Here is a 15270-nt window from a genome sequence, read left to right as displayed (position 1 = left end):
TTTTCAGTGACATGGGAGAATCTAAGACCATCTTCAAACGAAATTATGGAAATTAAAATTAACGTAGTCTGAATTTATTTTTACAATAGTGTTTGTCTTTCAACAACTTCTCTTTAAAATATTCCATGTCTCTGCTAAAATTTGATAATTATGTGAGTGTGTGATTCTTCGTGTTTGTGCAGATTGTTATTTTTATGTTAAGTACAAAGTATAGCACAATCTTAATTTTACTTTTATATTTTGTTACTTATAACTCAATTAACAAGTTTATATATTAAATTCATCAGATTTTCTAATTATCACAAAATTCTATATTAACTTCTAATTATCACAAAATTCTATATTAACTATGTATACATGAAATTTGATAAATTAAAAGAGCAATGAAAAAATTGCATACACTTATAACTCACACATATATATTGCAATAAAATGATCCAGTTGTAATTTTACAAATGTGTAGCCCCAAAACAATATATGAAAAAATGAGAATTTTCTATTTTTCTTTTATTTTGCAATTATTCAAGTGGAAAAATAAAATGATTTTCCACTATTCTTTTCCAAGTTCGTATGCGTTCATATTTCAACTATAAAAAAATTGCAAATTCATAACAAAAAAAAATGCAACAGAAATTTTTTAAAATTTCTTCTCCAATTCTTTAATAGAATCAATCAAATTAATTTTGAAAAAAAATGTTGCAACTCATTTTTTTTTTATCTTTATATGTGAAGTACATTTACACCTTGTTTGGATGGTTGTTACCTATTGTATTTGTATTATATTGTTAGTTAAAATACAATGTTTATTTTGATTGTTACTTAAATTGTATTGTATTGTATCATTAGATAACAATGAAAGACCTATTTTATGTAAGGATCGATATGGTGTGATTGTGTCGTTACCTTAATATTTTCTTTTCAATTTATCTTTATTAATTATTTAATATTATATTTCATCTTTTACCATACATTTTCAGAGTAGATCTATCACGTATCCTACTTTTCTCGTAAGTTTATCATTCAAATTATGGATTTGTGAAATTACGTAACGACGGAAAACAATACAACCTATCCGAACATTGTATTCATTAAAACAATACAATACAATATATTATGAAACAATACGTAACAATCATCCAAACAAAGTGTTATAATAATGTATAAATTTGTATATAAAATGTATAATAATATTTATCAAAAACAATTTAAAAAGGGGTAATAATATAAAGAGCAACTTTCACATATAGCAAATACAAAATTCATATTTGTATGCTATAGCAAAGTTTGCATAATTGCGATATATATGTATAATTCGCTATACATATACAAAAAAACAGTTGTATAATTCGCTATACATATACAAAGAAGGCAGTTGTATAATTCGTTATACATATACAAAAGAAAACAATTGTATATAAAAGATCAATTGTATAATTTGTGTATGTATAAAACGAGAAAGAGAGAAAGGCAAAAGAAAACTGGGCAGGGAAATATTTGTATTGTATAATTATAAGTGTATAGGACGAAGATATATGTATTTGCATGTGTATATACAATTTTCTCTCGCTTTATACAAACAAAAGCGCAATTTATACATTTTGTTTCTGTTTGTATAAGCGAGAGAGGCGAGATTTTCTCTCGCTTTATACAAACACAAAGACATTTTATACAATTTGTGTTTTTTGTATAAAGTGAGAGAGGCGAGTGAGCGAGTGAGATCTGGGAGAGGGGAATGAAAATATATGTATATATACAATTTTCTCTCGCTTTATACAAACACAAACACATTTTATACATTTGTGTTTGTATAAAAGCGAGAGATGCGAGCGAGACTGCCACCAAACGAGAATGGCGAGCGAGATTCCACCAGGGAGAGTGGCGAAAATAACAATAGTTTGTTATAGGGTACAATTAAATCAAAGTATATTTATAGCATTTAATTTGAATTAATAGTTTGCTATTATATACAATTTTCCCTAATATAAATCATGACCTATTTTTATATTTATAGTAGGGAAAAAGGACAAATATACCCCCGAACTTTCAAAAATGGTATACAAATACCCTTCGTTATACTTTGAGGTTATATATACCCTTACCGTCATATTTTTGGATCATGTATATCCTTACACTAAACGGAGAGACACGTGGCGACATCTTAAAAATTTACCCTATTTTATTTTGTTTTAACTTTCACCTACAAAACTAAAAACCCACTCAACTATCTATTTACCTGACCCGAATTAAAAATTCCGACCCAATCTAAAACATCTGTGGAGTACATTTCTGAAGCAAATCCCTCAATCCCGTCATCATCTCTTCTCCATTCTCAATAATCAAGATCTCATCCATGATGGAAAAATCATTTGCTAGAGAAATCCATTACACTATCTATCAAATTTATTTTCAAATTTACACTAAATAAGCTGAAAATATAAAACCTTTACACATAAACATGTCACAAAAACTCTTTATCAATCAATCACCACATATCAAAATTAAAACCTCAATACTACAACACATAAGAAAATTTCAACAAGATTTAGAGCTCAAATCAGATGTCACACTAAGAAACTCATTACACAATTGGAAGGAAAAAAAAAAGGAAATGGAGAAATGACCAGAAGCCATCGGAAAGCTCTTTGAAACACTCATCCCCTTTCCTTTTCCTACAAATTTAACAAACTCTTCCACTTCATCTTACGCATATTATTGCTACTGAACTACAGAAGCCACTGTAGGATAGAAGCCCTAAAATATGAGGTTTACTAAATAGAAGTAGAGGTGTACGTCATAGATGTTTTAGATGGGCTTTTCGATTTTGTCGTCCCACTCTCGAATTATTTGTGTGTGCTTACAATGTGTATTTGTAGAAGAAGAGGTGAGTATGTAATGAATTGAATAAGCACTTGAGCAAGCGAATCTGAAGTTGGAAACTAGAAGAAACGATATTTTTTTGTTTGGAAGAAGAAGAGGAAACTGAAGTTTAGTATTTGATTAGATGATGATGTTCTTCATACTAATTACGTCGCTGTCACTAGCGGCAGAGGCTCCATAGAATTGATCGAGAATTTGGGAGATTTTGATTTGGGTATATTATTAGGATGTTAGTAAGTGGGTGGGTATATAATATTTGGGCGGGTTTTTCATTAATCCGGGTGGGTTCTTTATTTTTGGGTTAAAATCGGGTAGAGGCATAGGATGACGCTACGCGTCCATCCGTCAGTGTGAAGGATATAAGTGCTCCACTTTTTGGACGGCAGGAGCTCTAGTGTCTCAATAGTATAACGAAGGGTATTCGTATACCATTTTTGAAAGTTCGGGGGTATATTTGTCCTTTTTCCCTTTATAGTATAATAGAGAGATTAATTATCTCTTTGGTGTGAGTTTGAGAGAGATTTTTAATATAATAGGACTTAGGAACTCCCAAAGTCTTAAACAAAGACCAAAAATTAGCCTGTAATTTTCCTTAACGTGTCTTTAAAGCAAAAAACAAGAATACCAAAGTAAGAATTCTACTTTTTCTACCCTTTTATATTCTTCAATTTCACCCTCTCTGAAGCTTTTCTCTTCTTCTCACTTTTCCAGTCTCCGCTTTTTTTCTTTGTCTACAGGGAGGGAGAGGGAGAGGCATTGTCCCCTCAATTTCCCACAAAAAAATGTCTCTTCGACCCAGCAATCGAACTGAAGTTCGCAAGAAATCTTACAAAATTGGGGTTGATGCAGATGAAGCTCGTAGAAGGAGAGAGGACAATTTGGTTGAGATCAGGAAGAATAAGCGAGAAGACAATCTTCTCAAGAAACGCAGAGAGGGTCTTCTTCTTCACTCTCAGCAGTTACCCGATGCCACTCAAACCCCTGATGCTATTGAGAAAAGGGTAATTTTTTTAACTCTTTATACCGATTTTTATATACCCTTTTGAGATTTTAATGGGTTTTGTTTACTTTGTTATTGATCTTAACGATGGGGTGATTCTTGATTTGATTGGTCGATTAAAGTTTGTCTTTTGCTTTTATCTTTCGACTAATTTAGGTATTTTGAAGTGAATTAATGGAACTTTGATTTTTAATTTTTTTTTTTTGCTGAAGTTTGACTACACTTAATAGTCCAACTTTTATTTATGTGTTAATTATTGAGATCCTGATTAATTGCTTGGAAATATTTTAGCAATAAGCAAGAAACACCAGATATTTCAACTTTGATTATACTCCTCTTTTTTGGCACTGCAGAGAAGTAGGTGCTGACTTGCTCCGCTAAAAATACTTTTTTAAAACTGTGCAGCCTTTGATTACCATCGGGATCGACAAATGAAATCTTATACATAACTAATTAATTTGTAATTTGAAAACTCAATTCTGTGGGTGTAAAGAGAGAATGCTAGTATTTATAGGTTATAAGGACAGTGTTATATGGTGGATGCCACACACAATCACTTGTATATATTTTTGCACCATCCTAGTATGAAATCGATGAAAATATCTCTTCATTTATTAAAAAAATGTTAAAATATTTGCCAAATTTCAATATGCTGATCAAATTGAGCGAGTGGTAGACCGAGTAGGTTAGTAAGTAGCAGTGATACTTGGTACCTATGGCTGGTGGGAGGTGGCATGTATCTTGTGAATTAGTTGAGGTGCATGCAAGTTGGTCCGGACACCATGGTTATCAAAAAAAGGAAAAAAGAAAGTAGCAATGATGTTGGAACGGCACACTGACTAAACTTAGCAAGAGCTTAAAAGGAAACCCATACTTTACAAATAGTGTTCCACAATAATTTTAAACAAATCAACGAAACTACTTCTCGGTAAGTCCTTTGTGATCTCAGATATTCATAATTAGAGCTAACTTCTCTTTTTGTAATTGAGTTCATGTTTTCACATTTATTTCACATCTTTCTTTGTATATGACATTTTTTGTAAGTGTGAATAAGACGAGTTGAAATCTTGGGTTAATATGTCTGTAATTATTTAATGAATAACCTGTCCATAATTGATTATTCCCCAGATCAATTATGGACATGTTATTCATTTTTCAATATTCTTATTTCATCCAAAAATGAATAACAGCCATGAAAACCGAAAAGCAAAACTCAGTTTGATAATGTTATTTTCTTTGATGAGAAGTGACGCTCACACTTCAAACAAGGTGTGTGCTTCATCAAAATAAATGTCATATGGGTTAGAAAGTGTGAAAGTTTTTCAACATAATTAGGATAAAACTCTTTATATTCAGAAATTCATTAAAATTAACCAAGTGATTACATTTTTTATCCATCCACTGCTTAAAGTGATGCAAAGCAAGAGGTTATATGTGCTTCAAAGGAGTGATCTTTCAAACAATGACGAGCAAAGAGTTCCAAATGATAGGCAGTTGATTCTTTGAGTCTCAACTTTAAGGAGTTGGATTAATATCAGTGTTATTGTACAATGGATGCTGAAATTAGTTATTTTATTTGCAATTTCATTATTATAGTACTATATTCATAGTTTGATCTTTTTTTAACTTTTTGTAAATTGTACACTTCACTTCAAAAGAAGGGTGCACTATACTTTTCACCTTTTGCTTCAAGCCTTGTGAACCTTGTTGGTTATTTGTGCTTTTTGCTTTAAAACATTGTTTTTAACTTAAGGAAGGTCAAGAACTTAAAATCTGAACATACTAAATAAAAGTTAAAACATTGTTTTTAACTTTCAATATCAGTACAGCCATGCATTTCAATATAAAACTTAGTTTCAAATTTCAGTAATAGTTCCGCAGCCTAATGAGGAAATAGGACCAAGGTATTGTAGAAAGAAGAGATGAGAACAAAAGATGAATGATGCTAGCATAAGCACAATCATAAATATAAAATTTGGTGTGTACGGACAGACAGAAACAATAGTTGCTTTGAAAGCACCTCTTGCCCAACATGAAGTTGTATTTGGAATTTGGAGAACACCCAAAACCCTGCTTTCACTTTCACTATTTTCCTTTTTCAAATTTTACTCTATTTTTTTTTATTTTATAAAAATGACCCCATTTAAATTTTACTTCATGTTTTTTAAGGAAAAGTACATGCAAACAACCAAATATTATTTGCAAAAATTATAACCAAACACAACTTTAATTTCAATTTAAAAAATTCTAGATAAAGTGAAAATATTTGTAATAGTATGTAGTAGCTCGTATATGAGATCTAATCTATGACATTATGTGACTATCTATTATGATATGAATTTGATTGTATGTCTCAGTTAAATTAGTCAAGTTGGGTGATTTTGCTAGTTTTTAGAAATTTGGGGGTATAAATCATATTTAGAGAAAGTACATTCAAATTCTAAATATTCTTTTGCAAAAAGTATGACCAAATACAACTCAAACTTCAACTTTAAAATTCCCAATAAAGTGAATAATATTTGGTTTTCATGGTGAAACGCCCACTAAAGATGACACTCTCATCCTTTCCTTCCCCAAATTTTTTTACTATAATCTAGGTCCACTTCTAATATCTTTTTGTGTTTTCTTACAGCTGGAAAGTATTCCTATTATGGTCCAAGGAGTATGGTCAGAAGATCCTGCGGCGCAAATCGAAGCAACTACACATTTCAGGAAGCTCTTATCAATTGGTATTTCTTTGTTCTGTAGTTTTTGGGTTTAGATTTCTTAATTTTTTTGCTATTGACAATAGTTTTGTTAACTGTAGAGCGCAGCCCTCCAATTGATGAGGTAATTAAAGCTGGCGTTATCCCTCGATTTGTAGAATTCCTCGGACGGCAGGACTTACCTCAGCTTCAAGTAAGTGTACCTACTCTTTCCTTCTTTCCCTGTTATGTTGCCTTTACTCAGGATGCAGCAACCATCTTAAATTTGCCTTGATCTTTCCTATGTCTGAAGTTTGAAGCTGCCTGGGCGTTGACAAATGTTGCATCTGGAACATCAGAACATACTCGTGTTGTGATTGACCATGGAGCTGTTCCTATGTTTGTACAACTTCTTAGCTCAACCAGTGATGATGTCCGTGAACAGGTAATCTTGTTTTGTTATTTCATCTTATTCTTATTTATGCACCCGATTGTTGGACGTGAATTTCAATATTCTCCTGTTGAGCGTTAGAGTTTAAACTATGTCACGTGTTGCACAGATATCTTCGGTTTGTGGAACAGGAATGACTTTGCAATTTGTTATGTAACCTAAAACATAATTCAGTTGTTGAGCTTCTTTAAATTAAAGTCAATATACTTCAAGATTAAGTTGCTCGGACTCTCCAAAAATGTTGCCGCACCTGTGTTGGATTCTTCAAAAATACACTATTTTGGAGGATCCAACACGCGCTCGTCGGCATTTTTGAAGAGTCTGAGCAACATAGCTTCAAGAAACTTGATAAGGAAAACAATTATTCTGTACGTTAGATTTGATTTTGCTTAAAATAGTAGAATAATGAAGAAATGATTAAATGGATAACATTTTTCTTGATGTGCAGTTGCACATAGAGACAAAAAAAGCAATGAAGATGTGAAACAAAAGATAATAATTTGGATAACTAAATTTAAAGTTCCAAGTAGATAGGGCATTGTGTTGCAATTGCGGGATGCATTTTGCACTTTGCTAAAGGATTAGTGAGTTGTATAGTGTCATTGTGAAGGAGTTCGTGAAAGCCTAGCTGATAGCACAGAGGTTATTGCTCTAACAGACTGATACCACTCGATAAGCTTCAGGTTGCTTCAGTGTTGTCAAAGGCATGCTTAAGCACTGGAGCGAGGTTTAACTCCTTTTGACTCTATATGGGCATGATTTTCAGGTCCTTTCTTGTTCTCCATGTGGGCCCATTTCTCGCCATAATTCATGGGCAATTGTTCCACAATAAGCATCTTCTTGATTTCCAATTGAAGCTCATCAACCTTGTCTTGCATATCCTTAACTTTCAAAGCTTCATCCTAGTCCTTTAATGGAAGTATTGTCACCATAGATGCTATCACTAGCGGTATTAATTGTTGTATGAATATAGGTCTGAAATTTTTCCAGATTTTGCTTCTGCAATTTGTGTTGGTGATGCTGTGTTGTCTTCAAAGAATCATGTGTCCAAACTTCTAAAAAAAGTGCAAGTCCCTTGACAAAGTAAACATTAGTTTTTAATAATTTTTTGGCTCTTCCTTAAAATTCTGACAACAGTTTTATCTTTACACCAATTTACTGAACAGGCAATCTGGGCTTTGGGCAATGTTGCCGGTGATTCCCCAAGTTGTAGAGATCTTGTTCTAAGTCAGGGTGCGCTGATGCCATTGCTAGCTCAGTTGAATGAACACTCAAAGCTTTCAATGCTAAGAAATGCAACATGGACTCTCTCCAACTTTTGTCGAGGCAAACCGCCAACACCATTTGAGGCAGTAAGTGGACTTAAATTATGCTTCCTTATTAATGACAGCATTTTTGTATCTTTCGATATTGTGCTGTTTCCGGATCTATCTAGATAGGTAAAATTTTATTTCAGAAATAATTATCTGAGAGTATATTTTATAGGTCAAGCCTGCATTACCGGTTCTTCAACAACTTATCCACATGAATGATGAAGAAGTTTTGACAGATGCTTGCTGGGCTCTTTCTTATTTATCTGATGGACCAAATGATAAGATTCAGGCTGTAATTGATGCAGGTGTCTGTCCACGACTAGTGGAGCTTCTTCTGTAAGTTCCAATTATCTCTACAATCATTGTTTTGCTTTAAATTAGTAAGTATAATGCATTTAGGGGTTGGAGATTGCTCTTTGACATCCAACTTTATACTTGCATTTTCATAAAATTCCAGCTGATTTGATGCTAACCTTGCCTTTTTCCCTCCTTGTCCTATGAAGTCATCCATCGCCTACTGTTCTCATACCTGCTCTCCGAACTGCGGGAAATATTGTTACTGGTGATGATGCTCAAACACAGGTAATGCGACGTCATCCTCTGTCCGAATCAATGCTGTGATGTTACTTTATTGTGTTCAAATTATCTTTGCACTCTGTCTTTCAGGTCACTCCATCTCCACATTGAAAATCTAAATGATACGAAAATTGTTATCCAGTTGATTATGTTATCCATGTTTAGCATCATGTGGATCTGTTTATTGAGCAAAACAAAACTTTTGAGTAACACATCGCCAGAAATTTATTATGGTGCTTTGTCTTTCAGGATGAAGTTGTGTAAATATTCTTTATAATTAGAAAAAATGGGAAATTCTGCTAATAACACCTATGCTGCTACTTGGATATGGATTTAAGTGTTCCTCTTTCCTCTATCTTTCGTTCTATTTTCACATGACTTACTGGTATTTATATTTCAGTTTGTGATTGACAACCAAGTCTTACCATGTCTGTATCAATTGTTAACTCAAAATCACAAGAAAAGCATCAAGAAGGAAGCATGTTGGACAATCTCTAATATCACTGCTGGAAACAGAGCCCAAATACAGGTATATCTTCATTCACTCAAGTGCTTCTGATTTTATTAGTCTGCTGCCAGCTTGGAGTAGTTTGCATTTCTACATCAAATGTTGTTTTTAAGTTCAGTTTCAAAAAATAAATAAATGTTGTCTTTAAGTTGTTTGCACGGAAGCTAAGTAAACTTTTGGGATTGAAGAAGTACTCTGTGCTTAATGCTAATTATTGTCTTGCTCCTCTCTTTGTTTCCACACTCTGGCTGTCAAGCTGTGTGTTATTGTTTTGTTGATGCTAGGCATAGTCGTGAATTCTTGCTCTGTACTTCTGTTTTATTTAAATTGTAGTTCTATATTTATTTTTTGAAAATGGTAACGATGTATTATATCACAAAAGTACATGGGTTGTACTCAAACCTTATATTTTTTTGAGAAAGTTAACTGGTATTATAAACAGAAGGAAGTACACCAATAGTGTGCTCCTAAGTAGTTACATCAAAAATATGAAGGAACATCCAAAACAAATCTATCACCTATATCCATTATAGACTATCTAAAAACAGAGTGATGTCCCCTATATCCTTAGGTACAGATTGAATACACCAAAAGTAGAATGTTGCTAGACAGTTCATCTTCATACTTTGGAAGGAAATGCTCTTGTTCTCAAAACATCTCTGATTTCTCTCCTTCCAAATTGTCCACCAGATGCATGCAGGGACAATCTTCCATCTCTCCTTGTGTCCTGATTGATTTCCATCCCTATTCCAACATGCTAGAGCTTCTACAGTATGTCTTGGCATGGCCCATCTAATACCCCTGAGATTAATGAACCATTGCCATAATTTTTCAGTCACTTTACAGTGTAAAAAAAGATGGTTTACTGTCTCTGTTTCAGCTTCACAAAAAAAACATCTGGAGCATAACTGCCTTCCCCTTTTCATAAGGTTGTCCTGAGTCAGAACTGCTTGATGTGCAACTAGAGGCTCCTGGTTTCTTAGGAATCAAGGCAATGAAAGTTGCATTAAAACTCTTCTCGAAAGTTTGATTGGAATGGAAAACCTGAATGGTGTTAATGATGCCTTCTCCATAACACACTGGTTGAGGCATTACATTATTCCTTCTTCCTTCTAAGACCTCTAAAGCCATATTTGTTCTTCTTCAGTAATCCTAGATACATCATGAAGTCTCAAACCAAGACTCCACTGCTCAGTCTCCTTATAAAGGCCTTCATAAAATTTCTGCACTGCCTCCTTAATAGTATCAGGGTCCTTGATGATAGCTCCATCCACCTCCAACTGTTGCAAAGTTTGTCTTTATTTTCATTTATATTATACTTTCTTCTTTTTTTTGTAGCTATTCATGGTGATCATTCCGGCAGCACTACATCTCTTTCCATTGACTATTCTTGCAGCAGCAAGCTTATTTATGGTGACCCAATTGGCTATACCACCTCTTTGGCAATGACCATTCCATCGACAATACGCCTTATTTCCATCATTCTCACAGCACCACTTCTTCCGGACCACTACTCCGACCATTGTTATTGCACAACATTCCAACATGATAATAAGATTTCATCGACAGACTTTTCTGCGGCAAGTTTACCAACGATAACTCAGTGATCGTTTATTTTTTTTCTTTGTTGCTAAAATAAACAAACTCAAGTTGGTCTCTCTACCTAGAACTTAAGGGATGCAAAGTATATAAGGATCTTCAAATTAGTGATAAGTTTTAGTAGTAAATTAGTGCGTCATATAAATTATATACAATCCCCACTATCCTCATCAAATAATCAAACGCCAAAACTTTCTTATAGCTTTCCACCCCTGATGCCCAAGGTGTTGCCTCCTGTAAGATAGTTCCTTCACATCACACATCATTCCAAAACTAACAATTGCCCTTTTCCACCGTGCAAGTGAATGAGTCCAGAGGTGTATCCAGGATTTTGGGATGAGTACACTATTATGAAAATGTGGATCTAATCGGTTTGACATTTATGTTCTTATCATTTAAACCGGTTAAAATTTTAAATTATAGTTCCAAAATTGAAATGCTTAATAAATTAAAACGACAAAAAGTGCTATCAATAACCACTTAGAGAGATGTTACCAAATTTTAGAAAGAAAAATAAAACAAGATAGATATAAAAGTCAAATTCCTAACCTCACTGAGAGGTGCACCCAATCATCGTCGCATTATATGATACTTCAAGTATGGGTTCACACATTTATATTTAACAAAAAATTAAAATATATAACACTACTATATATGATTTCGGGAGGGGAGCATGGGTTCACGTGAACCTGGGGACCCCCTCCTGCATACGCCTCTACGTGCAATCAATATGCTTTAAGAACTTGTTTCCCTCATGATCCCCTTTCATACACACATGGAACATCTAGTCTTCGCTACTCCAAGTTTCACAGTTTTATACTTCTCCATAATGTAATTTTCCTCTAGGATGAATATACACAACAACTACCCCAAGAGTGCCAATTGAAAGTAAAGTTACTCCTAGCCCCCCATCTCTTATGAGACCATCATCTCCCTCTATATCAGACTCTCCCATCCCTCTTCTCCCCGATGAGAAGCCCCTCATCATCTTGTTCTATCCATCTCAACTTAGTATGTTGCCTCTAAATTTTCTACATTAGCCAGGGCCCTTTATCCAAAACGGAAAAGTAAAGCAGAAAAGTAAAATAAGAGAATTTATGTCCGCCCTCAAGAAATTGTGTTTTGTGTACTGAGGATAAAATGAATTTTGTGATAGCCTAATCGTTATTGATAGCAAAACATTCGTGACAAAACCAAAATGGAAATATCTCAAAGCTGCAAGTTCAATCTAATATAGAATGCAGAACTTCTATGTAACAAATTAAGAAAGTTACCTGAATTGTTCCCACAAGTTCTTTGGAAGAAAATTCCATACAGTATATTTTCTGTTTGAGATCCGGTTGTCACAGTAAATATTGTTTGACAAATCATCATCATCAATATAAACAAAACGCTTCATTGTTGACCTGTATGCCCTTTTTCATGTAATAGATGCTGACTTTGAGGTTAAAGCAGCAGTTAGTATCCTTTGGGTCTATTCATTACCAAAGAAATAGAATTGTACCTGCAAAATTGACAAAAGTGATTAGGCTAACAATTACATTACAAAAACAATAAGCAATTGTAAGGAAGAGATTGGACAATGATCACAAAACACTAACAACCAGAAAATCTGACGCATCCAAAGACAAACTTAATAGGAACAAGAATTAATGCTCAAAGTTAATGGTCAGCATGAGACCGTCCTCTTAGGGTTACAATGGACAGAAGTGTACAATTTTATCTTCTAACAACAGAAAGGATGCAGTTTTATCCAGATTACTCAGGTTGATAACTGACGGTACTAATAAGACATGTGTAGACCTAAATCACGTAAACGAAATTATGTCCATAATAGTAAGTTTCATGGAACCAATGCTTGTTAGCTAGAAATAAAATATAATGAAAGAATATGTCTTATATAAGTGATATAACTAGCTTAGACTCCTTCTAGTTCAAGGAAATTCTTATGTCAATGTAGATTTAGAGAACCTTCAATTTTGAAATTTCTGTAGTTTTCCTAACAATAACAACTGCTTCTATGCCTTAGTCCCACACAAGCTAGGGTCGGCTACATGAATCAATTATTTTGAGGTATTGGAATGAAAAGGGGCCAAATAGAACAGAATTGACATAGAGGATTTTCATAGCCTACCTTAGCTTGTATGGAATTAATATTTAGATGATTCTTTATGTTGGTATCATCCCGCCCACAGCACATCCTAATAGCAGATAACTTAACTAGCCAACCATGCATTCAGCTCAACTCATGATGATATTCTTTTTATAATGGTTGTGTCAGTTATCTTGCCTTCACCTCAACTACTCCACCTACCATCTCTCACCACTCACCAGCACATATACCGAGTAACTCTACCTACCAAGACTTAGGCAGATAGGAAAGAATCACCTAACTCACGATATCATTTTTATTATTGCTCTGCAAGAATCCTTGGCCAACCCAAGCTGCAGAACTCACAAATAGCACAAAATTGAAATGGGACTACTCCAAAAACAATGTTATAATGTGAATCTACAAGTAATTCGTGCTCCTGTGGCAACATAGTCGCCAATCAGACAATAAATTCAGGGTAAACAACCACATATAAAGAAAGACAAAATGTTCAGTAAAGATGGGAAAATTACACAATATTTCTATCGAAAAACATTCGCCAATCAGACTACATTTCAGTGGTGAACCCAGTTCAATAGGACTAGGTTTCACCAAACCCACTGGTTCTAGTATGGGCTGTGTATAAATATTGTAAAGCCTACTAAAAGCTGACAAATTATCAAAGTTTGAAATGTGAACCAGCAACGATAAGCATTTCTGTTTAGTCGTGAAAGTCCTATGCGAATGATATTAAGTTATTAGACATGAGTTAGAGTCCCACAGTCTACATTTCTTTTTGTTCTTTTACATATGGTTCTATAATCTTTTCTTTTTCAAGGTAACGTACATAGGGTTCCCTTTTTGGAAATACACGAACGCTCCAACTTAGAACCCATAGCCTCCAAATCCTAGATCAGATACTGCCATGTATATGGAGCACAAAGAACGAAATTCATGAAACAGAAAAAAAAAATGACCAGAAAAGCTTATTCACAACTGCTCCTAGAGCAATACAGTCACCACCAGGACATGATTCTAGAGCAAAAAGATCCAAATTCACCGAAACAAAGAAACAAATGGAAATGCAAAATGGCAATTCTAGACCTATCTTGTTGCTAGTGTGATACTGCAGAAACCAGTCATCGCCTATACAAGGATCATCACTGATTCAGATTAGCAAGAGAACTACTTCTGGAGCAAACCAAACAGTGATTAATTAAATAAAAACATAAAATTCGGGTAAATTAAATATAATTGCGAACTATCAACTACTTCTGGAGCAACATAGTCTCCGATCAGACCTTCAAGTACAAAGAAACAGAAAATACCAGCAAAAATAGAAAGCAGAATTACAACAACTACTAAAAGCAATAGAGTCGCCAATAAACTTTGGATTCTAGAATAATCCAATTTGCACTGAGTTAAAAGGACATGTTTACCGATTCCAAGAGGATCAAGGAGGTCGTGATGAAGTTGCCGCCGACGGTGGTTGCTGCCGGTGACACGCGCATGCGGTGGGGGGAAATCGCCGAGTAATTAGAAAAATCAACGACGTGATATTGGCAAGGATCTTATTGAAAAGCGAATTGAATTTAGATGTAATTAAGTGTAATTACTAAGTTTAATGTGTGTTTGACCGAGTAGAGTATATTTTTATTTTAGCTAGTAAGACATAGAACGTTACACAAATTTTTAATTTACTTTTTATTTTTATCATTTTTAATTTCTTAAAATTCTTTTTAATTTTAATATTGTTTGTTTTTATTTCTTTACTTCACCTGCTTTCATAATTTCTCATATGACACTAAGGCTCGTTTGGCCATGCGATATGAAATCATGATTCAAAATCATGAGATAAAGTTGAAGTTTTGTTTTTACATGCAATTTGAATTTTTTATGTTGTATGTTTTCTCATTAACATAAAAACTCCATAAATTGCAAAACTATTAAAATTTCCCAATTCTTTTTACACTCTTATCAAATAAGCACAAGTTTATAAAATCGCATAATACAATATCACAAAGATATTCTTAAAAGATACAATATTTATTGATCAAGTTTTAACTCAATGAAAAAATAAAATCAAACATAGTTTTTGGTTTACTACTCTTTAATATAATCCTCCAACATAGTACGGACAATCTTCTCACGTTGAACTTGCATTTCTCGT

The 15270-nt window shown here is 33.7% G+C and overlaps 1 protein-coding gene across 1 annotated transcript in view; it reads left to right on the top strand.

The window, feature by feature from the left end:
* The first annotated feature begins 3542 nt into the window (after nt 1-3542).
* Nucleotides 3543-15270, top strand: part of LOC102577776 (importin subunit alpha-4) — a 17045-nt gene continuing 5317 nt past the window's right edge. The window contains exons 1-8 of the mRNA XM_006344722.2: nt 3543-3878; nt 6510-6606; nt 6684-6775; nt 6875-7006; nt 8179-8364; nt 8498-8661; nt 8829-8907; nt 9302-9430. Of these exons, the coding sequence (XP_006344784.1) occupies nt 3660-3878; nt 6510-6606; nt 6684-6775; nt 6875-7006; nt 8179-8364; nt 8498-8661; nt 8829-8907; nt 9302-9430 (1098 nt within the window). The 5' untranslated portion in view covers nt 3543-3659. The remainder of the gene's footprint in view (nt 3879-6509; nt 6607-6683; nt 6776-6874; nt 7007-8178; nt 8365-8497; nt 8662-8828; nt 8908-9301; nt 9431-15270) is intronic.

This window comes from Solanum tuberosum, unplaced genomic scaffold (assembly GCF_000226075.1).
Source record: "Solanum tuberosum cultivar DM 1-3 516 R44 unplaced genomic scaffold, SolTub_3.0 scf00060, whole genome shotgun sequence".
NCBI lineage: Eukaryota > Viridiplantae > Streptophyta > Magnoliopsida > Solanales > Solanaceae > Solanum > Solanum tuberosum.
The sequence above is the reverse complement of the archived record's forward strand: the minus strand, read 5'-3'. Positions and strand labels throughout refer to the sequence as shown.